The following is a 22,541-nucleotide window of genomic DNA, read 5'->3' on the forward strand; positions in this document are numbered from 1 at the left end:
TAAATTGATGTTTTTATATATTTAGATTTTTTATCCAACCATCAACAGCTGTTTTATTGTAATTTATTTTGTGATTAAGATTGTATATTGTTGTGGTTTTTAACATCAATTGTATTGTTTTTTTATATAGATATATGCCTATTTTATTGTTAATTTTAAGTGGATCCTCTTTTGTATCTTGTTTGTATATTTTTTAGCTATAAGTAGCTTATAAAATATTTTATATACCCCTATAGAATTTCAATATATTTTTTATTTAAATAATCTTGTCACTACTAGTGTCTTAGCCTTTTAGGAGGCGCTCTGTGTATTTATTTTTAGCACTACATTCACCTTTTTGGGGGCGCTGGTACCCACAATACTAGGAGCTACAGACACAAGGTTGAGCGCTATCAGATTTTAACAGATTTTTACTTAATCAGGAAATTGTAGTTCTTTCTTTTTGTACTAATCCTTCTTTTATAAGGAATGTCTTTTGCATAACTTGGATGTTGTGCATGCTCTAAAATTTTACCTACAAGCTACTAAAGATTTTCTGCAATCTTTTGCCTTGTTTGTTTTCTCTGGAAAGCGTAAGGGTAAGAAGGCCACTTCTACTACTCTTTACCTCTGGTTAAGAAGTATGATTCGTTTTGCTTATGAGATTGCTGGTCAGCAGCCTCCTGAGAGAATTATGGCTCATTCCACTAGGGCTATCTCCTCTTCTTGGGCTTTCAAAATTGAAGCTTCTGTGGAACAGATTTGCTAGGTGGCAACATGGTCCTCTTTGCATACTTTTTCCAAATTCTACAAATTTGATACATTTGCCTCGGCTAAGGCTTCTTTTGGGAGAAAGGTTCTTCAAGCGGTGGTGCCTTCTGTTTAATTATAATTTGGCAGTTTTTTTGAGTAAACCTCAGGCATCTTTTCTCCCTTGTGTTTCTTCTTTTTCCATTTTCCTTCGGCTGAATGACTGGGGATATTATTATTTTGGGTAAGGGAAGTTACACTTAACAGCTTTGCTGGGGTGCTCTTTGCCTCCTCCTGCTTGCCAGGAGTTTAATATCCCACTAGTAATTGGAATGACTCTCCATGTCCGGAAAGAAATTTATCAGGTAAGCATACATTTTTGTTTTTAAGTGGGGAAAAAAAGATTTAAAATATGAAGCACATATACTCCAATAATAGGAAATCCAAATGGGGATTCAGAGTCAGATGTTTGACAGAGATTTGTTTGTGTTCTTAATTGCAGATTGAAGAAGAGATAAAGAGCTGCCTGCATTTCCTGCGCTCTGTGTACGATGTCTTTGGTTTCACTTTCAAACTAAACCTCTCCACTCGTCCTGAGAAGTTTCTTGGTGACATAGAAGTGTGGAACCAAGCTGAGAAGGTATGGAAGTGCTCTATAAACCCAAAAATGCTAACCACTTTGATTTGTCTTCAATGTACTGTTTCATTAAATTTTTTCATTTTGTTAATAACACTGATACAAAAATAATTGTACAATCTTATCTCGCATGTTCCAACATACTCCCAACATATCTCACGGTACCAAATGACACATATAACAGAAATATCTACATAGTACTTTTTCATGTTGAGAATGTAAAATCTGCATTGGAACTTTTTTTAGCCTGGAGTCTGAAGACTTCATTAAAGATTTTTCATAGAAAAAATGTCCACTTATACCACAACAATTGACTGAACAGAACACAACATTTTGTTAAATTTGTATCAAAACACTATGGGCCAGATTACAAGTGGGCACTGGTATTACAAGTTAGGTGTAATGTGAACGCAACCTCATGTTCGCATTGCAGGGAAGCATTGTGCTCATGAGGGTGTGCTTCCTTAGACTCCAATGGGAGCCTCGTTCTTAGTGCAGTGAAGGGGGTAAAAAGCACAGCGATGGGCAGCAAATATAAATGAATATATACATATATATTTGTTTATAAATATACAATATATAAATATATATGCAGTTTTTTTTTTTTTTAAATACTATTTTTTTTAATAAGCACTACATACTATATTTTGGGGGACAAACTGGTTAATTTTTTGAGCGCTAATTGCTATTGTGAGCTTGGGGTAGCAATAACTATCCACTTGTAATAGCTGGTTATTTATCATGTGCCCGTAAACGGAACTTCTCAAGTTATTGATCTAGGCCAATTTAGGTATATTTCATGCCACCATTTCCCTTCCAAATGCTATCATATAAAAAATAAAATCATTATCTTTTTCACAAACGTTTTGGGTTTTTCACTGAAATTATTTACATACCGCTTGTACAATCATGAAACAAATGATTGTAAAAGCTTTTCTGGCATCCCCTTTTGTCGGGGAAAAAAGCAGACATACATGACTTTCCCATTGGTTTTTGGTAATTAGAAGGTTGCTAATTGCAGCTGCCCACCACAGTCGTGAAATTCCTGGTAGAAGGTTACTTAATTAGCTTCTAAGGGAAATACGTTTTTAATGTAAGTATTACACTCCAACCATCTAAGGTACTGCCAGTATGCAGTTTAGGGCGTATATCTTTTTTATTATTATTATTCCACAGTGTAGTGATTTCCCCCCCCCCCCTCCTCAACACTTCCACCTCCTGCCATCTTTGATACTGGCTGCTGTCTGCCAGTACCTGATTTTTTTTATTTATTTTTTTAAATATTCAATTCATTTTTTTTATTTCATTAAAAAATAATAATTCTGTAGTGTAGTGGTCTCACCCTCCCTGCGATGATTATGTAGGTTAGCCCCAACCCCCCATATCGGCCCTTTTCTGTAGTGCAGTGCCTCACCCCTCCCTCTCTCTTCAAAACCATTTTTCTTTAGGTAGGGGACCTGCCCACCATCCTTCCCACACCTCCCGCCGGCACCAGCAGATAAACTTTACAGGCAGTGTCACTTTAACGTTCAGGCATCTGCCTTCATATGGAACAGGAGCACTGATCATGCTCCATTCTCATGTGAAGAGAGATGCCTAAAATACGATGGGCATAAATATGAACTTTCCATTTAAACCTTGTTACTGATACTTCTTTCCATAGGGATGCCAGATTCTCCTAATTTATGTAGTAACAATGTACAAAGTAGAGATAATTTCTCCATATAAAAAGATGCTGATATAATAATAAAAGGATGCTTACACACTCTATTTACAATAAAGAAAGATGCTGACATGCCTTGTTTACAATAAGTTGCGTTTTTGTTTTTCAGCAACTCGAGAACAGTTTAAATGAATTTGGTGAAAAATGGGTTTTAAATCCAGGTGACGGAGCCTTCTATGGACCAAAGGTTAGTTACTATTCTTCATTTATAAAGAAGATTCACGTTTCATTTTGCGCTTCAAAATATTTTATTTATTGTTTTTTTTTATGTATTCATTTTTTAATATATTTGTGGGTTCTTCAGAAGTTTCTCTACTGGCAGAAAGCTAGCATAAACTGCATTAAAGGGTCAGTAAACATAGAAAACATATTCATTCTTCTAGAGCACAGAGAGCAGGTCTGGAAAAACAGTATTTCTCTTGTTAAGTGTGTTCAGTCCACGGGTCATCCATTACTTATGGGATATATTCTCCTTCCCAACAGGAAGTTGCAAGAGGATCACCCAAGCAGAGCTGCTATATAGCTCCACCCCTCACATGTCATACCCAGTCATTCTCTTGCAAGTCTCAACAAAGGAGGTTGTGAGAGGAGACAGGAGTAACATTCTTCAATCAAAAGTTTATTATTTTAAAATAGCACCGGAGTGTGCTGTTTGTTCTCTCAGGCAGTATTTAGAAGAAGAATCTGCCTGCGTTTTTTCTATGATCTTAGCAGACGTAACTAAGATCCACTGGCTGTTCTCGCACATTCTGAGGAGTGGGGTACTTTCAGAGAAGGGAATAGCATGCGGGGTCCCCCGCAAATGAGGTATGTGCAGTAAAATATTTTCTAGGAATGGAATTGACTATGAAAACACTGCTGTTACCCATATGACGTAAGTACAGCCTTTAATGCAGTAGTAGCGACTGGTATCAGGCTGATAAATGTATGCGCAGTTGAGTTATTTTCTAGGGACTAGAATTTAACTTTAAATACTGTTAGTACTGAAATAAATGTATGAGCCTTAACTGCAGTAGAAGCGACTGGTAGCAGGCTTGGTGATAACTTTGCATAACACTGGAAAGTTGTTTTTTAAAATGTTTACTGGCATGTTATTCGTTTTGTGAGGTACTTTGGTGATAAATCTTTTTGGGCATGATTTCTTTCCACATGGCTAACGTATTGCATAGACACCATTATATCAGGTCTCCCACTGTTGTGATATGAGTGGGAGGGACCTTTTTTTAGCGCCTTGTTGCGCAGTTAAAATTTCTAGCACAGTCTTCCTGCTTCTTCCTCTTTGATCCAGGACGTCTCCAGAGAGCTCAGGGGTCTTCAAAATTCATTTTTGAGGGAGGTAATCAGTCACAGCAGACCTGTGACAGTGTGTTTGACTGTGAGAAAAGCGTTAAATCTTAAATTGATTATCCGTTTTGGGTATTGAGGGGTTAATCATCCTTTTGCTAATGGGTGCAATCCTCTGCTAATTTCATACATTTACTGTTTAAAATTGGTTGCTATAACCGTATTAGTTCGTTGTTATTTCAACTGTGACAGTTTTTTTTTGTGTTTTTAAAAGCGCTGCAGCGTTTTTTATATTGCTTGTAAACTTATTGAAAGAAATTTCCAAGCTTGATAGCTTCATTGCTAGTCTGTTTAAACATGTCTGACACAGATGAATCTGCTTGCTCATTATGTTTAAAGGCCAATGTGGAGCCCAATAGAAATATGTGTACCAATTGTATTGATGTTACTTTAAATAAAAGTCTGTCTTTACCGGTAAAGAAATTATCACCAGACAACGAGGGGGAAGTTATGCCGCCTAACTCTCCTCACGTGTCGGTACCTTTGCCTCCCGCTCAGGAGGTGCGTGAGATTGTGGCGCCAATCACATCAAGGCACTTACAAATCACTTTACAAGATATGGCTAATGTTATGAAAGAAGTATTATCTAATTTGCCTGAGTTAAGAGGCAAGCGCGATAGCTCTGGGTTAAGGACAGAGCGCGCTGATGATATGAGGGCCATGTCTGACACTGCGTCACAATTTGCAGAACATGAGGACGGAGAGCTTCATTCTGTGGGTGAAGGATCTGATCCAGGGAGACCGGATTCAGACATTTCTAATTTTAAATTTAAGCTTGAGAACCTCTGTGTATTACTAGGGGAGGTATTAGCGCCTCTGAATGATTGCGACACGGTTGCAATCCCAGAGAAATTATGTAGGCTGGATAAATACTCTGCGGTACCGGTGTGTACTGACGATTTTCCTATACCTAAAAGGCTTACAGAGATTATTAACAAGGAGTGGGATAAACCCGGTGTGCCTTTTTCCCCTCCTCCGATATTTAGAAAAATGTTCCCAATAGACGCCACCACACGAGACTTATGGCAGACGGTCCCTAAGGTGGAGGGAGCAGTTTCTACTTTAGCCAAGCGTACCACTATTCCGGTGGAGGATAGCTGTGCTTTCTCAGATCCAATAGATAAAAAAATTAGAAGGTTACCTTAAGAAAATGTTTGTTCAACAAGGTTTTATCTTACAGCCCCTTGCATGCATTGCGCCCGTCACTGCTGCAGCGGCTTTCTGGTTTGAGTCTCTGGAAGAGGCTATTCGCACAGCACCATTGGATGAGACTTTGAACAAGCTTAAAGCCCTTAAGCTAGCTAATGCATTTGTTTCGGATGCCGTTGTGCATTTAACCAAACTAACAGCTAAGAACTCCGGATTCCCCATTCAGGCGCGCAGAGCGCTATGGCTTAAATCCTGGTCAGCAGATGTAACCTCTAAATCTAAATAGCTTAATATTACTTTCAAAGGGCAAACCTTATTCGGGCCCGGCTTGAAGGAGATTATTGCTGACATTACTGGAGGTAAGGGTCACACCCTTCCTCAGGACAGGGCCAAATCAAAGGCCAAACAGTCTAGTTTTCGTGCCTTTCGTAATTTCAAGGCAGGAGCAGCATCAACTTCCTCCGCTCCAAAACAGGAAGGAACTGCTGCTCGTTACAGACAGGGTTGGAAAAGCAACCAGTCCTGGAACAAGGGCAAGCAGGCCAGAAAGCCTACTTCTGCCCCTAAGACAGCATGAAGAGAGGGCCCCCTATCCGGAAACGGATCTAGTGGGGGGCAGACTTTCTCTCTTTGCCCAGGCTTGGGCAAGAGATGTCCAGGATCCCTGGGCGTTGGAGATCATATCTCAGGGATATCTTCTGGACTTCAAAGCTTCTCCTCCACAAGGGAGATTTCATCTTTCAAGGTTATCAGCAAACCAAATAAAGAAAGAGGCTTTTCTTCACTGTGTACAAGACCTCCTAGTAATGGGGGTGATCCACCCAGTTCCGCGGACGGAACAAGGGCAAGGATTTTACTCAAATCTGTTTGTGGTTCCCAAGAAAGAGGGAACCTTCAGACCAATCTTGGACCTAAAGATCTTAAACAAATTCCTAAGAGTTCCATCATTCAAAATGGAGACTATTCGAACCATCCTTCCCATGATCCAAGAGGGTCAGTATATGACCACAGTGGACTTAAAGGATGCCTACCTTCACATACCGATTCACAAAGATCATTATCGGTACCTAAGGTTTGCCTTTCTAGACAGGCATTACCAGTTTGTAGCTCTTCCCTTCGGGTTAGCTACGGCCCCGAGAATTTTTACAAAGGTTCTGGGCTCGCTTCTGGCGGTACTAAGACCGCGAGGCATAGCGGTGGCTCCGTACTTAGATGACATTCTGATACAAGCGTCAAGTTTTCAAAATGCAAAGTCTCATACAGAGATAGTTCTAGCATTTCTGAGGTCGCATGGATGGAAAGTGAACATGGAAAAGAGTTCTCTGTTACCACTCACAAGGGTTCCCTTTCTAGGGACTCTTATAGATTCTGTAGAGATGAAGATTTACCTGACGGAGTCCAGGTTATCAAAAATCCTAAATGCTTGCCGTGTCCTTCATTCCATTCCAAGTCCATCAGTAGCTCAGTGCATGGAAGTAATCGGCTTAATGGTCGCGGCAATGGACATAGTGCCATTTGCGCACCTGCATCTCAGACCGCTGCAATTATGCATGCTGAGTCAGTGGAATGGGGATTACTCAGATCTGTCCCCTTTACTAAATCTGGACCAGGAGACCAGAGATTCTCTTCTCTGGTGGTTGTCTCGGATTCATCTGTCCAAGGGAATGACTTTTCGCAGACCAGATTGGACGATTGTAACAACAGATGCCAGCCTTCTAGGCTGGGGCGCAGTCTGGAATTCCCTGAAGGCTCAGGGATCATGGACTCAGGAGGAGAAACTCCTTCCAATAAACATTCTGGAATTAAGAGCGATATTCAATGCTCTTCTAGCTTGGCCTCAGTTAGCAACAATGAGGTTCATCAGATATCAGTCGGACAACATCACGACTGTGGCTTACATCAATCATCAAGGGGGAACCAGGAGTTCCCTAGCGATGTTAGAAGTCTCAAAGATAATTCGCTGGGCAGAGTCTCACTCTTGCCATCTGTCAACGATCTACATCCCAGGCATGGAGAACTGGGAGGCGGACTTTCTAAGCCGCCCGACCTTTCACCCGGGGGAGTGGGAACTTCACCCGGAGGTATTTGCTCAACTGATTCTTCGTTGGGGCGAACCGGAACTGGATCTCATGGCTTCTCGCCAGAACGCCAAGCTTCCTTGTTACGGATCCAGGTCCAGGGACCCGGGAGCGGTGCTGGTAGATGCACTAGCAGCCCCTTGGATTTTCAACATGGCTTATGTGTTCCCACCGTTTCCGTTGCTGCCTCGTCTGATTGCCAGGATCAAACAGGAGAGAGCATCGGTGATTCTGATAGCGCCTGCGTGGCCACGCAGGACCTGGTATGCAGACCTAGTGGACATGTCGTCCTGTCCACCATGGTCTCTGCCTCTGAGGCAGGACCTTCTACTTCAGGGTCCTTTCAACCATCCAAGCCTAATTTCTCTGAGGCTGACTGCATGGAGATTGAACGCTTGATTCTCTCAAAGCGTGGTTTCTCTGAGTCGTTATTGATACATTGATACAGGCTCGGAAACCGGTTACCAGAAAAATTTACCATAAGATATGGCGTCAATATTTACATTGGTGTGAATCCAAGAGTTACTCATGGAGTAAGGTTAGGATTCCTAGGATATTGTCTTTTCTACAAGAGGGTTTAGAAAAGGGTTTATCCGCTAGTTCGTTAAAGGGACAGATTTCTGCTCTGTCTATTCTTTTACACAAACGTCTGGCAGAGAATCCAGACGTTCAGGCTTTTTGTCAGGCTTTGGCTAGGATTAAGCCTGTGTTTAAAACTGTTGCTCCTCCGTGGAGCTTAAACTTGGTTCTTAAAGTTCTTCAGGGTGTTCCGTTTGAACCCCTTCATTCCATTGATATTAAGCTTTTATCTTGGAAAGTTCTGTTTTTGATGGCTATTTCCTCGGCTCGAAGAGTCTCTGAGTTATCTGCCTTACATTGCGATTCTCCTTATCTGATTTTTCATTCAGACAAGGTAGTTTTGCGTACTAAACCTGGATTTTTACCTAAGTTTGTTTCTAATAGGAATATCAATCAGGAGATTGTTGTTCCATCATTATGTCCTAACCCTTCTTCAGATTTTGCATAATCTGGACGTAGTCCGTACCCTGAAGTTCTACTTACAGGCAACTAAGGATTTTCGGCAAACTTCTTCTCTGTTTGTCGTTTATTCTGGACAGAGGAGAGGTCAAAAGGCTTCGGCCGCCTCTCTCTCTTTTTGGCTTCGTAGCATAATACGTTTAGCCTATGAGACTGCTGGACAGCAGCCCCCTGAAAGAATTACAGCTCATTCCACTAGAGCTGTGGCTTCCACCTGGGCCTTTAAGAATGAGGCCTCTGTTGAACAGATTTGCAAGGCTGCAACTTGGTCTTCACTTCATACCTTTTCAAAATTTTACAAATTTGACACTTTTGCTTCTTCGGAGGCTGGTTTTGGGAGAAAGGTTCTACAGGCAGTGGTTCCTTCTGTTTAATGTTCCTGCCTTGTCCCTCCCATCATCCGTGTACTTTAGCTTTGGTATTGGTATCCCATAAGTAATGGATGACCCGTGGACTGAACACACTTAACAAGAGAAAACATAATTTATGCTTACCTGATAAATTTATTTCTCTTGTAGTGTGTTCAGTCCACGGCCCGCCCTGTCTTTTTTTGAGGCAGGTTCTAAATTTTAATTAAAACTCCAGTCACCACTGCACCCTAGTTTCTCCTTTCTCGTCTTGTTTCGGTCGAATGACTGGATATGACATGTGAGGGGTGGAGCTATATAGCAGCTCTGCTTGGGTGATCCTCTTGCAACTTCCTGTTGGGAAGGAGAATATATCCCATAAGTAATGGATGACCCGTGGACTGAACACACTACAAGAGAAATAAATTTATCAGTTAAGCATAAATTATGTTTTTTTAAATAAAACTTTGCAGGCAGTATTAGGATATATAATTCTAGCACTAATATAATGTTATATAATTCTGCACTATGTGCAGAATTATATAACATTATTTTCTATGTTTACTGTCCCTTTAAGTGTGTGTTGATTACTATGTCTTTTTTTAAGATTTTTTTTTTTTTAAGAATTACAGACAAAAATATTTGAGTTAACACACCCATCCATGTAAAGGGTTAAGAGCAGAAATGTAAAAGTAAAATATTGAGTAACAATTGGTGGGGGGAAAAAGGCAGCACAGGCTGTGACTTTCAGCTGTTACGAACCTGCATTTAAAGGGACAGTAAAAATTAAGATGTGTATATTAAATGTTTAGTTATGCTTAATGAAACAAATTTGCAATATACTTTAATTATTTATATTGATCCATGTGATTTAGCTCTGATTTCCTAATTCTTAGAACTTAAAATGCATCCTGTTAACTTTGAAGGCTAACCCTGCTACACATTTCCTTAATTGGCTTTAACTGATAACAATGGCAAAACAATGCAATTTATTAAGAAGAAGGCAGATGGTGGGTAGAATTCAGCTATAGAAAACAATTACAATAAACCATGTTAATTTGTTTTAAAAACAATAAGACCTGGCTGATATGTTCCATAGCAGCACAACATAAATGTCTTGTAATTACAGGGACTCTGTACTCAAAAATATTCTGTTAGCTATATGAAGGGATAACATTTTCCTTTTACCTGAAAAATAATGTAAAAGCTCTTTAAAATCAACTTAGTCAACTGAAAGAAATGTGGCAATATCAGCTGTGTACTTCCTCCTTACATAGCCAATGACCAAAGCAGGAAGTACACGACTAATACTGGTGTATTAGTTTAATGTTAGATAAAAATGTTCTATTATGTAAAACAACTTTTACTTATAGGGACATTTAAATTATTAAAGCACACAATAATATTGGGGGGATATAAAGAAATTGTAACCCCAATATTAATAAGAATGTCCCATGTCAGCCTTTAAACAAAGCAAAAGTTTAACTGGTTTCTTTACACATAATACAGATTTTTGGAATATGCTTGATTAAATGTCCATGTGGTAGAATATATGTTGGTGAATCGACCAGATGAATTTGAGATAGAATCAGTGAAAATGAATGAACTGTCTACAGTTGTAAAATAATAACATCCCATGCTAATCAGTTGATTAGTTTAGAACATTAGCATTTCACATTTTAATATAATTTGTTTAATAGGGATGTGCATTAAGATCCTTCGTGAGGATCCAAATTTGAAAGACTTTGGATAATTTTTGTAGTCGGATTGATTCCTGTAAAAGATCCACACACTAAGATCTTTGAAAATCCAGATCTTGAAGTGGGGATCTTTTACAAGAATCAATCCAGCTACGAAAATATCCGAAGGGCACAAATCGCTGCATACTTCCTCTTTCGGAACCTCAGGAAAGATCCAAATGCACATTCCTAGGTGTTAATCAAAAGTTCATAGTGTTGTAAGTATAGTACTTTGGTTAATACAAATTTCTATTTACATCCATTCATATAAAACCTACATTTACATGCAGTTTCTTAGCAAGCCACAAGATGGCAGCATGTATATATGAAATGTGTTACGGATCAGAAATGCATAAATTAATCTAAACTTTTTTTTGGTAGCAATGTTTTTAGCTTCACAAAATGTTGTTAACCTCTTCAGGATGCAGCCGAGTGTCCTGTATTATAACGTAAACATTGGAATTGGAACCCTCCTAATTTTCAGAGTTAAAGTGAAGGTCCATTTTGATGAATTAGTGCCCGGTTTTTTTTTTTTTTTGAAAATAATTTTTTTATTGAAGTTAAAGCATATATCATCTAAACAGTGACTCGCCCTAAAACAAAAGTTACAACAAAGAAAATAATACATGGTCTATACATAGGCATTATTGAAAAAGCAATATGCACATACAGCAAGATAAAATACATTTCAATTCTGGTTATGAGGATAGACAATATCTTTGGCGAGATAAAATAGAACTTCTTTTTATAATATCAGCGTATGAACTCCACATTCTAATAAAATATTACCTAAGACCATATTATCGACCTGTGGAGGGTTAGCATAAGTATCAGCCACTCTTGGGCCGAGATAAATAGGGGGAAGGGGATATTCAGCGGGTAAGCACCGCTATATGTATAGGAAAAGGAGGTGGGAGGGCGGAGCCATATATAAGTAAGTATAAATAGCATAGGGTACCAGGTACCCGGGGTGTGTTTAGGAGAGTCCAACCTTAGGGACCATAGATCTGGCTTCTGGATTACTAAAAAGATAAGATTGATTAGATATGCCCTATAGAATTAGTCTAATCAGGAGTAGGCAGTGGGGCAAAGTGACATAACACTAGGTGAAGTATCTAAATAGTAGCAAAAGGTTACTCTGCTGAAACATTCAGGGGGGCTCAAAAGTTGCATAAATACCTCACAAACAAATGCATACATATCACAGTGGCAGCACTTCACATAGGTGTTCAGAACTGACCCAGAGAGTAATGAATCCGGTATCATATAAACTTATCCAAGCATTACGTATCAAGCGTGTTGACTAGCTGAATTGGAGTATGATACATAATACACCTTCCATAGGCCATTTGAGAAGACATTAAACAGTTATGTCTTGTAAATATAAGAACAGACATTTCTCATTTTGGTGTCTAATAACAGTTAAGGAGATATAAAACAGTTATATCTTGTGCATTAAATGTAATATATAAATAAGGTGTCCTAATTGCAGAACAAACATATCCACTATATGCAAGCTACACACTTATAAGAGCATGCTGATGTCACAGTACAGTGGAGTTGGTATTGTCATATATGTACTATATTGTCGCTACATAGCAGGGCTGGGCAAACGTAACCTATAACTGGCATGTTACTGTTATACGGCAGTAGTATATTACTGCATTAAGGGCTCTACAGGAGAGCTCGAGGTTTAATACTTAAATATATATAACTTAGTCAGGTAGGAGTAGAAGAGTTCCTCAAATACCTTAATTCAGGGCCATAGCAGCTCTTGGGATCAGTGTAATGCCAAAATGCAACCTAACATATATGGTTTAAAGCAAAAATGTATTATGTGGCAGATGACCAGTAAGTACGGGGACATTGGAGATAAGGGCATAGTACATGTAACCATTGTGTCAATATCTATAAGGTGCTTACTCACATAATAGAGTGCACCAATCTATATTAGAAAAAATCATTATCCCCTACCTTAGAGGTTGCTAGGCTTATAATACTGCCACTATATAATACCACTTATGCTAGAGTATCTAAATATCTAACCTAAAAATTTAGAGGCGAAATATTTGCGCCAAGATGTGCCGCTCTTACACTTGGAAATTGAGCATCGTATTTTATAAACAGGCAATTTAGTATAGTAAGAGGGCCTAAATGAGCACTCTGTTTGCTTAAGCAGCAGCTGCAGACAGCATAGTTTTCCTCCGTGTGCATAAATTTATATTACAGACATAGAGATTGGCAATAATATACAACACATACCTCCAGGTCGCATAGCTAGCTTAGTAGGTATCTTGAACATTTTAACCTTATCTGGAGCTAAGCATATGAGGGGAAAAAAGGAATAATAACACATGAAAGATAGTAAAAATTTCCAAAACTGCCATCCGAAATTTTAGCAGGTACTGACTGCACATCTAACAAATATTGCCGTATATTAGGCTTATCAATGCAAATATAGTATTGAAATCTCTATATAAAACAAACTTCAACATATAAGGAACCTTATAACATTCTACATATAGTATGATACTCTACTCAGCTGTTAGAATAAATGAGTTATGTACTAGATCATGTAGCATGTGAGAATATAGAGTAATGTTTCGCATAACAAGCTAAATATATATTGGAAGCAAGAAATCAAATATTGAAGTACACTGTAACTTTTATCATCAGCAGTAAATCTGGGCACCTGTACTATATGAGTACTCTGAATATAAGTCCCAGACAGGCATCTAGTGGGAATGTATATGCGTATAACAGAGTCCCATAACATAGTTCACCATATTATGCTGTTCTGAATTGTGATAACTGTAGCAATCTTGTACCTCAAACATACGAGGTCATTGCTCTGAGTATGTCGTTTGGTATGTTAAGGAGGACCATAGAGGTTGAATCTCAATTAAGAAATCATAGGAGCAGTCTTATCTAGATTTGTCTCCTATTAGCTTGAACGGTCAGTACAGGCGCCTAGCTAATGCACGCATCTTATAGCAGTTATCAAATAGACTGAAGTGAGTCCCAAAGTGCTACCGCTATTGTCGAGCAAATGACCCAAGTAATTGCAGGGAGATCTGGAGATTAGTGTCTAGGAGACAGTAGCCAGACTGAGTGCATAGCAAAGCCGTTCCAATACTTGATGGTATATGCAAGTGGCGCAAGTGTCCCAGGCCTGACTCTCACTATATCCTCTGCCCGGTATGAAGTAAATCCGGCCACCCGGATCATAGGGGCATTTTAGTGTGTCACTGTGGGTTATGTTATCCCCACTATGGATTTCTCCCTTCGGGGAATTACAGTGCGCTCCCCCAGCATTTAATAATGGCAGACCAGCAGCCAAAGTACTTTCAGTAGCAGGATCGCTGTTCAGAATAGCGGCAGCTATGTTGTAAGTGTCTGAGCGGGAAATTTTCAGGTTGGTGCCGTGCTGCTGTATGGCCATATTATTTTTACTAGTAGCGCGTGGGCCAAGCAGTCCCCTCTCGAATGATGCCACCTCTAGTACCTTAACTGTACTTTCATGCGGTATCCGATTTTCCTCTCTGCTAGCGGTGAGGGGTTCAGCTTGCCTGGTCTGCGTCCTTGGGTCTTCATCTCTGCTTTCCGCCATCTTGGTTTTCAGATCATCTCCTATGGCGCATGGCGCTCTAAGCATGGATGTTAGCTCGAGGAAGTTGCCTTGCATCTGTCTCGCTAGCTGCGAAAGAAGCATCCGAATCTCGTCCATGGTCAGCAGATAGAGAGCTACAGATGTAGCCGGTGTCGGCTATAGCGGAATCAGAGCCACCCTGTAAATCATATACGATGCACAAGTCTCCTCTCAATAAACTTCTGTTGCACCTTATCAGTCGTTTGTGTTAAAATGCCCTAGAATCAAGGTAGTCACTGATATGTTAAAGAAACTTAGATTTTTTGCCCTAAATATATATGTATTTAGACTAGATGAGGAGCTCAACATATATGCGTCTGGGCTCAACGGCTGTTGGCTCCGCCCCCCTAGTGCCCAGTTTTTAATAAACCTATTAACCCCTTAATGACCAGACCATTTTTCAATTTTCTTACCCTTAATGACAAAGGCTATTTTTACATTTCTGCTGTGTTTGCGTTTAGCTGTAATTTTCTTCTTACTCATTTACTGTACTCACACATTATATACCATTTTTCTCGCCATTAAATGGACTTTCTAAAGATACCATTATTTTCATCATATCTTATAATTTCCTATAAAAAAATATAAAATATGAGGAAAAAATTGAAAAAAACACACTTTTTCTAACTTTGACCCCCAAAATCTGTTACACATCTACAACCACCAAAAAAACAACCATGCTAAATAGTTTCTAAATTTTATCCTGAGTTTAGAAATACCCAATGTTTACATGCTCTTTGCTTTTTTTTGCAATTTATGGGGCAATAAATACAAGTAGCACTTTGCTATTTCCAAACCCCTTTTTTTCAAAATTAGCGCTAGTTACATTGGAACCCTGATATCTGTCAGGAAAACCTGAATATCCCTTGACATGTATATATTTTTTTTTGGAAGACAACCCAAAGTATTGATCTAGGTCCATTTTGGTATATTTCATGCCACCATTTCACCGCCAAATGTCATCAAATAAAAAAAAAGTTCACTTTTTCACAAATTTTGTCACAAACTTTAGGTTTCCCACTGAAATTATTTACAAACAGCTTCTGCAATTAAGGCACAAATGGTTGTAAATGCTTCTTTGGGATCCCCTATGTTCAGAAATAGCAGACTTATATGGCTTTGGGGTTGCTTTTTGGTAATTAGAAGGCCGCTAAATGCTGCTGCGCACCACACATAAATTTATGCCCAGCAGTGAAGGGGTTAATTAGGTAGGTTGTAGGGAGCTTGCATGGTTAATTTTAGCTTTAGGGTAGTGTAGTAGACAACCCCAAGTATTGATCTAGGCCCATTTTGATATATTTTATGCCACTATTTCACCGCCAAATGCGAGCAAACAATTAAAAAAAATTCATTTTTCACAATTTTAGGTTTCTCACTGAAAGTATTTACAAACAGCTTGTGCTATTATGGCACAAATTGTTGTAAAAGCTTCTTTGGGATCCCCTTTGTTCAGAAATAGCAGACTTATATGGCTTTGGCATTGCTTTTTGGTAATTAGAAGGCTGCTAAATGCTGCTGCGCACCACACGTAAATTATGCCCAGCAGTGAAGGGGTTAATTAGGTAGGTTGTAGGGAGCTTGCAGGGTTAATTTTAGCTTTAGTGTAGAGATCAGCCTCCCACCTGACACATCCCACCCCCTGATCCCTCCCAAACAGCTCTCTTCCCTCCCCCACCCCTCAAATGTCCCCGCCATCTTAAGTACTGGCAGAAAGTCTGCCAGTACTAAATAAAAGGAGTTTTTCTTTTTTTTTTTATTAAAAAAAATAAAATGTTTTAGCTGTGATGGACCCCTGCCTTAGCCCCAACCTCCATGATTCCCCCCCCCAGCTCTCTAACCCTCTCCCCTACCTAATTGCCGCCATCTTGGGTACTGGCAGCTGTCTGCCAGTACCCAATTTGCCCCAAAAACAAAAGTATTTTTTTGTCTTTTCGCCATTATTAATGTTTTCTGTAGTGTAGCAGCCCCCCACAATACCCCAACCCCTCCCCCTCCCAGATCCTTATATATTTATTTTTTTAAAATCTTTTTTCCCCCCTCTTCCCTCCTCATTGGTGTCAGTGGCCAGCTAATCGCGCACGCTCCCGGCACCTGGCGTGCACATTGCACTTACAGGAACCGGATGCCGGGTAGCGATGGGCCGCCCACCCGCCTCCCTGTTATGCTCCCACCCACCAACGAACGGCACCATCGCTACCGGTGCAGAGAGGGCCACAGAGTGGCTCTCTTTGCATCGGAGTCTTCTAAAAAGGTATTGCAGGATGCCTCCATATGGAGGCATCACTGCAATACCCTGAGAGCTGCTGGAAGCGATTGCGATCGCTTCCAGCACTCTGTTAGACAACTGACGTACCAGGTACGTCTATTGTCATTAACTGGTTGTTAATGCATGACGTACCTGGTACGTCAGTTGTCATTAAGGGGTTAAAAACAAGGGCACTTTAATTCATCAAAATTGACATTTCACTGTTTTCTTCAAAAACCTACCTTTTAATCCTGGCAGCCGCTCCAGCACTTCCTCCACCCGTCGCAAGCTGTCTTCGCGGGTCCAAAATGACGAATCTGGCTTCCTCCGAACACAGCATTGCATCAGGCCAAGATTCCCCTGGGGGGGAAGCTGTGATTGGAGGAAGCCTGATTTGTCATTTTTTGACGTCTGCAGAGGCTTCCGACGGCCGGGGGAATTGCTGGAGCGGCATTCAGGATTAAAAGGTAAGTTTTTGAAGAAAACAGTGAAATGTCAATTTTGATGAATTAAAGTGCCCTTGTTTTTAATAGGTTTATTAAATATCAGGCACTAATTCATCAAAATGGACCTTCACTTTAAATTACAGGACAGTGGAGCAAATTACATAATTAAAGTGTATTGCAAAGCACAATTAAAAATTTTATATTACAGTCTCATTGTTAACTGCTCCTTTAATCGTTAACCAAAAATTGTATCATATCCGTTTGCAGCAGCCTCTGTTTTAAAGAGAGATTAAGATATATAATAATAATAAATAGCTTATTTTTTAATATTGTCTAAGTAGCTCTACAAATGGATAGTATTTAAAAAAAAAAAAAAGTTGGACAGCTCCTCTTTTATAAATATTGCTCCTCTTTTATAAATACTGTTCTTTTTTTAACTAAAGAGAGCACATTGTTTTGAAGAAATACATCTGAATTAAAATGATCCAAATGCCGTTTGTTGAACTACCCAAACCAAAAGCTAAATGCACTGCTGAGATTTATAATGAAGCTTGAAATTTATTTTTTTGGTTGATTCATTTGACTTATATATTATGTTTGTTGTGATTATCTGCGCTTCTTACATAATCTGCTTTTTTCCAATATTTCTTAGATTGATATCCAGATCAAAGATGCAATTGGTCGATACCACCAGTGCGCTACAATTCAACTGGATTTCCAGCTTCCTATACGATTTAATCTCACCTATGTAAGGTTAGTTGGACAGTTTAGACATCAATTCATTTGTGTGTGTGTGTGTGTGTATATATGTATATATATATATATATATATATATATATATATATATATATATATATATATATATATATATATATATATATATATATATATATATATATATATATATATATATATATATATATATATATATATATATATATATATATATACATACACACACATACTGTATAGTAAACGAGGCACTCTTGCTTAATTCAAATAAATTCTTTAATATCCAGTACAATCCGGTATTCCCAACGTTTCGGTCCTCACATTGGACCTTTGTCAAGGGTACAGATCTGTCAAAACAGTACATAGGTAATCACAAAAAGTTGTACTTACATATTTAAAATGCCACACATAGAAACACAGAACAAATCATCAAACCGGAGGTGATGTCATACCTGATCCGGGTCCGGCTATCGCATACTTCCCCTTCATTAACCAGAGACTTTAAGGCCCCCAGGCCAAACAACAAGCCAATCAGAGCAGCAAGGCGTAACTATCGCTCTTGACCAACAGGTGCTTAAGGTTTCTTCCCCTTTTGAAACCCACAAGTGGGAGTTGACCTAACTTTTTATTGAGTAATGGGTCACTCTGTGGATTTATCGCCTACAAACAATGGCCCCGTGGGGGTTAAATAAACAAGTAAAGTTATCATGTTTTCTCTCTGAGAGATAGAGATCCACTGTTACACTATATTTTTGCTGTATTTGAAGTGAGATAAAATATGTATGCTTAGGAGCATAGTACTGAGTAAATCCATTTTTTTCAATGCTTGTGCCACTTCCATCTATATTATGTTTAGGTTTAGACTTTTGTAATAGATTTGTATTCCCTAAGTGTTTGTCACTCTCTGATCCGGCTCTAGATACATCTTTTGGTAAAAATAATAATGTTTTAATTTTTTTTTATTTATTTTTTTATTTTTTTTAATTGCAAGTATATTTTTATTTTGCTGCAAGTAGTGTTCACTTTTTTCTGCTTGCTGGTTGTCAGGGCGATAGTTACGACTTGCTCCTCTGATTGGCTTGTTGTTTGGCCTGGGGGCCTTAAAGTCTTTTGGTTAATGAAAGGGAAGTATGTGATAGTCGGACCCGGATCAGGTATGACATCACTTCCGGTTTGATGATTTGTTCTGTGTTTTTTCTATGTGTGGCATTGTAAATATGTAAGTAGAACTTTTTGTGATTACCTGTGTACTGTTTTGACAGATTTGTTCCCTTGACAAAGGTCCAATGTGAGGACCGAAACGTTGGGAATGCCGAATAGTGCAGTGGTTTTATATATATATATATATATATATATATATATATATATATATATATATATATATATATATATATATATATATATATATATATATATATATATATATATATATATATATATATATATATATATATATATATATATATATATATATATATATATATATAGTCCAGTGTAAGAGTTTTTTACTGAGCCAAAAGGTACGGAAGTGTTGTAAAAAGTCCTCACTTGTGTAATGGTAGATATAAACAAACAAATCTATCCAATGATATCCACAGATAGCAGTGTCCCAAAAAGGATTTATAGAATGGCAGTCTCTCCCAAACAATCAAATGTCATGGTTCCTGTGACATACAGCTTTAAGCATTAAAGTGCACACACTCGGTAGGAATTGCAAGTAAAATGCGAGCAACCAGTTCTCTAGCAACAGCCGTGCATTCCTTACCGCTCCGTAGTGTGTCCGAGCCGCGGGGTCACTTCCTCATACCTTTGAAAGCTTGCTCAGGTATCCGCTGTATGCACACGTCATGTGCTCCGCTCACCGGTTGAAGTGGGAGGGAGAGAAGGGGGCGTGTCCAGGCAGCCCCAACGCCAACCACAATCAGCCGTGATATACGCCCAACCTGTTACTGCTTCTGAATATGTGAGAAAGTCACCATGCTCCCATTCTGCCCCTGGATTTTCAGGCAATGTAGAACAAATGAAGAAAGCGGACAATCCAGGGCAAGTTAAAAACTATATCTTTTATTCACCAACGATTAAAAGGTTCCAGGAGGGTCCATATACAGGTTAGCAAGGCAACACAGGCAAACTGAAAGCTAACATGTTTCGGCTATACAGCCATAATCATAGCTAATTCAGTATACCTGTGGTGCCCTTTTAAAAGCAAAGCAAGAAAATAATTGGACAATCAATACAATCAATGCCTGTGAAGCCTAGCCACCACCTTTAGGATTAACCCTTAATGCAGAATCAATCTCATTCGACAATTCTAAGTGATAAGATCAGATATAGATAATCCAATAGAAATAGTATTAAAGTGTTATGTAACATAATACACTTAAATAAACATATAAAGATAAATACATACATGATACAGTATATCAAATATATATAAGCAAAATAGTTCAAACAATCAAGTTGCTCATAATGTTTATCATAAAACATGTTACAGTATGTGTTGCAAATACCCTAAGAAGGAGAGAAATCTACACGCACTAATGCAATCGATGCAAAAATAAGGCAAACAGATGCCAATACACGGGTGCAATCCTTATGAGAGATAGTTAGAGAACAGTGTGGAAGAAGGGCACTCTCAAGGTTTGTATAGAGACAAATATTTTCTTTATTTTTAGAACATTAATACATGGTCGACGTTTCGGAAAGACGTTATCTTTAAACTGCCGAGTGGCAGTAATCACAGATCCAAACAAGCGAATCGCTTGTTTGGATCTGTGATTACTGCCACTCGGCAGTTTAAAGATAATACCTGTCCTGATGAAGGCCCAACTGAGGGCCGAAACGTCGACCATGTATTAATGTTCTAAAAATAAAGAAAATATTTGTCTCTATACAAACCCTGAGAGTGCCCTTCTTCTACATATATATATCTATATCGGTATATATCTATCTCAAAAGGCAGCAAACTTGCTGGCACTCAATTCAATATCAAGAAGTGTTGCTCTACAATTTGTGACAATGCACACCATGTTAAAAAATGGTATGAATCAGTATAGAATTAAATACATATAACTACATTCAACAAAAATTAGAGGAATAATAAATGTTATGTCACAAATATAGAAATCATTCTTGGTTGACAGCAATAAAGCCAAGTGATCATATTAATGTAGACTACGTGTACCAGACCAAATTCCCAATTGGAACATGGTTCTAAGACCAACTAAACTAACAGCCCATCTAGTAAGTATCCCAGAAGTGGTAAAGTCATATTGCATAAAGGCCAATAGGCCCTTTAAGTTCCTTTTTTATCACTTGTATATATTTCAGATATATTTTTCAAGTATATATTTTTCAAGTAGACAGCTCAACACAGAGTAGTCAAAAATCAACCAATAGAAACAGAGTGCACAATTGAATATAAATGTACACAAGTTTCCCATATAGAGAAACTATAAGATTATTTCCAATAGTTAATTAAATCGTACTCTGAGTTTAGCCCCTTGGGTACCCTAGCTTTGAATTTAAAGACCCAAAACATTTCACGTTTGCCCAGAATTTTATCCCTGTCACCTCCCCTGAGGGGGGATTTGATATATTCAATGGCTTGCCATCTAAAGGTGTCATTTCTTTTATGATGTACATTCTTGAAATGTTTAACAAGGGGGGTAGTAGCCTCACCAAATTTGATAGTTGACAAATGGTTCCGTATTCTTGTATTAACCTCAGTTGTCGTAAGACCTACATATTGTAGGCAACACTCGACACATGTAATGAGGTAAATGAGATAGGAGGATGTACAGTTGAGGCAGGACTGGATCTTAAACTCCTCTCTTGTGACTAATGACCGGAACGTATCTGAAAAGATACAAAACTCACACGGTCTGCACCTAGACCTGCCGCATCTGTACTTCCCCCTATGTGTAAGCCACGCACTTTGCCAGTTGTCTTACTGCGCCTATAGAAGCAGCGCAAACCTCTCTCTACACTGTTCTGTAGTTTGTCGTCAGCAGCCAACATGCAAAAATGCTTATTGTCTATTTTATAAATATCCTGGTATTCATCACTATAATCCGTTACAAATGTAACTTTGGACGACGCCTGTGCAGATGATGACCTAAAGCTCTCCGGTTCTCCTAATAGGTGCCTCCTATCAATCTTATCCACCTGCGATTGGGCCCTGTCAATAACATGTCTGGGGTAACCTCTATGGTATAGACGGTCCCTCATTGCCCTGCTCTGTTCTGTATAAGCAATTTCATCAGAGCAATTCCTCTTCACCCTGATTAGCTGCCCCTTTGCAACTGCAAAGGGGACATGCCTCTGGTGGCAACTTCTCACATGCAGAAGGGTATTTTTAGTTATGGGTTTTCTGTACTGATCAATGGAAATATGTCCATTAGCATTTCCCGTCAGTGTGATGTCAAGAAAATTCACAAATCGCAACTGACTTTCAAATGTAAACTTAAGACCAACACTGTTGGTATTAAGTTGCTGTACAAACCCTTCAACCTCACACTGAGACCCTTGCCAAATGAAAAGCAGGTCATCAATGTAGCGCCTATATAGCACCACATTGACCTTGTAGGTATTTTTATCTCCATAGATGTGGGACCGCTCCCACCAACCCATATACAGGTTGGCAAAGGACGGGGCAAATTTTCCCCCATAGCAGTCCCACATCT

General features: G+C 38.9%; 1 protein-coding gene across 2 annotated transcripts in view; it reads left to right on the plus strand.

Annotated features, from left to right (window-relative positions):
* Nucleotides 1-22,541, plus strand: part of TARS1 (threonyl-tRNA synthetase 1) — a 137,398-nt gene that overhangs the window by 54,731 nt on the left and 60,126 nt on the right. For both annotated transcript variants that reach the window (XM_053701184.1, XM_053701183.1), the window contains exons 13-15: nucleotides 1,232-1,369; nucleotides 3,199-3,276; nucleotides 17,777-17,877. In XM_053701184.1, the coding sequence (XP_053557159.1) occupies nucleotides 1,232-1,369; nucleotides 3,199-3,276; nucleotides 17,777-17,877 (317 nt within the window). The remainder of the gene's footprint in view (nucleotides 1-1,231; nucleotides 1,370-3,198; nucleotides 3,277-17,776; nucleotides 17,878-22,541) is intronic.

This window comes from Bombina bombina, chromosome 2 (genome assembly GCF_027579735.1).
Source record: "Bombina bombina isolate aBomBom1 chromosome 2, aBomBom1.pri, whole genome shotgun sequence".
NCBI lineage: Eukaryota > Metazoa > Chordata > Amphibia > Anura > Bombinatoridae > Bombina > Bombina bombina.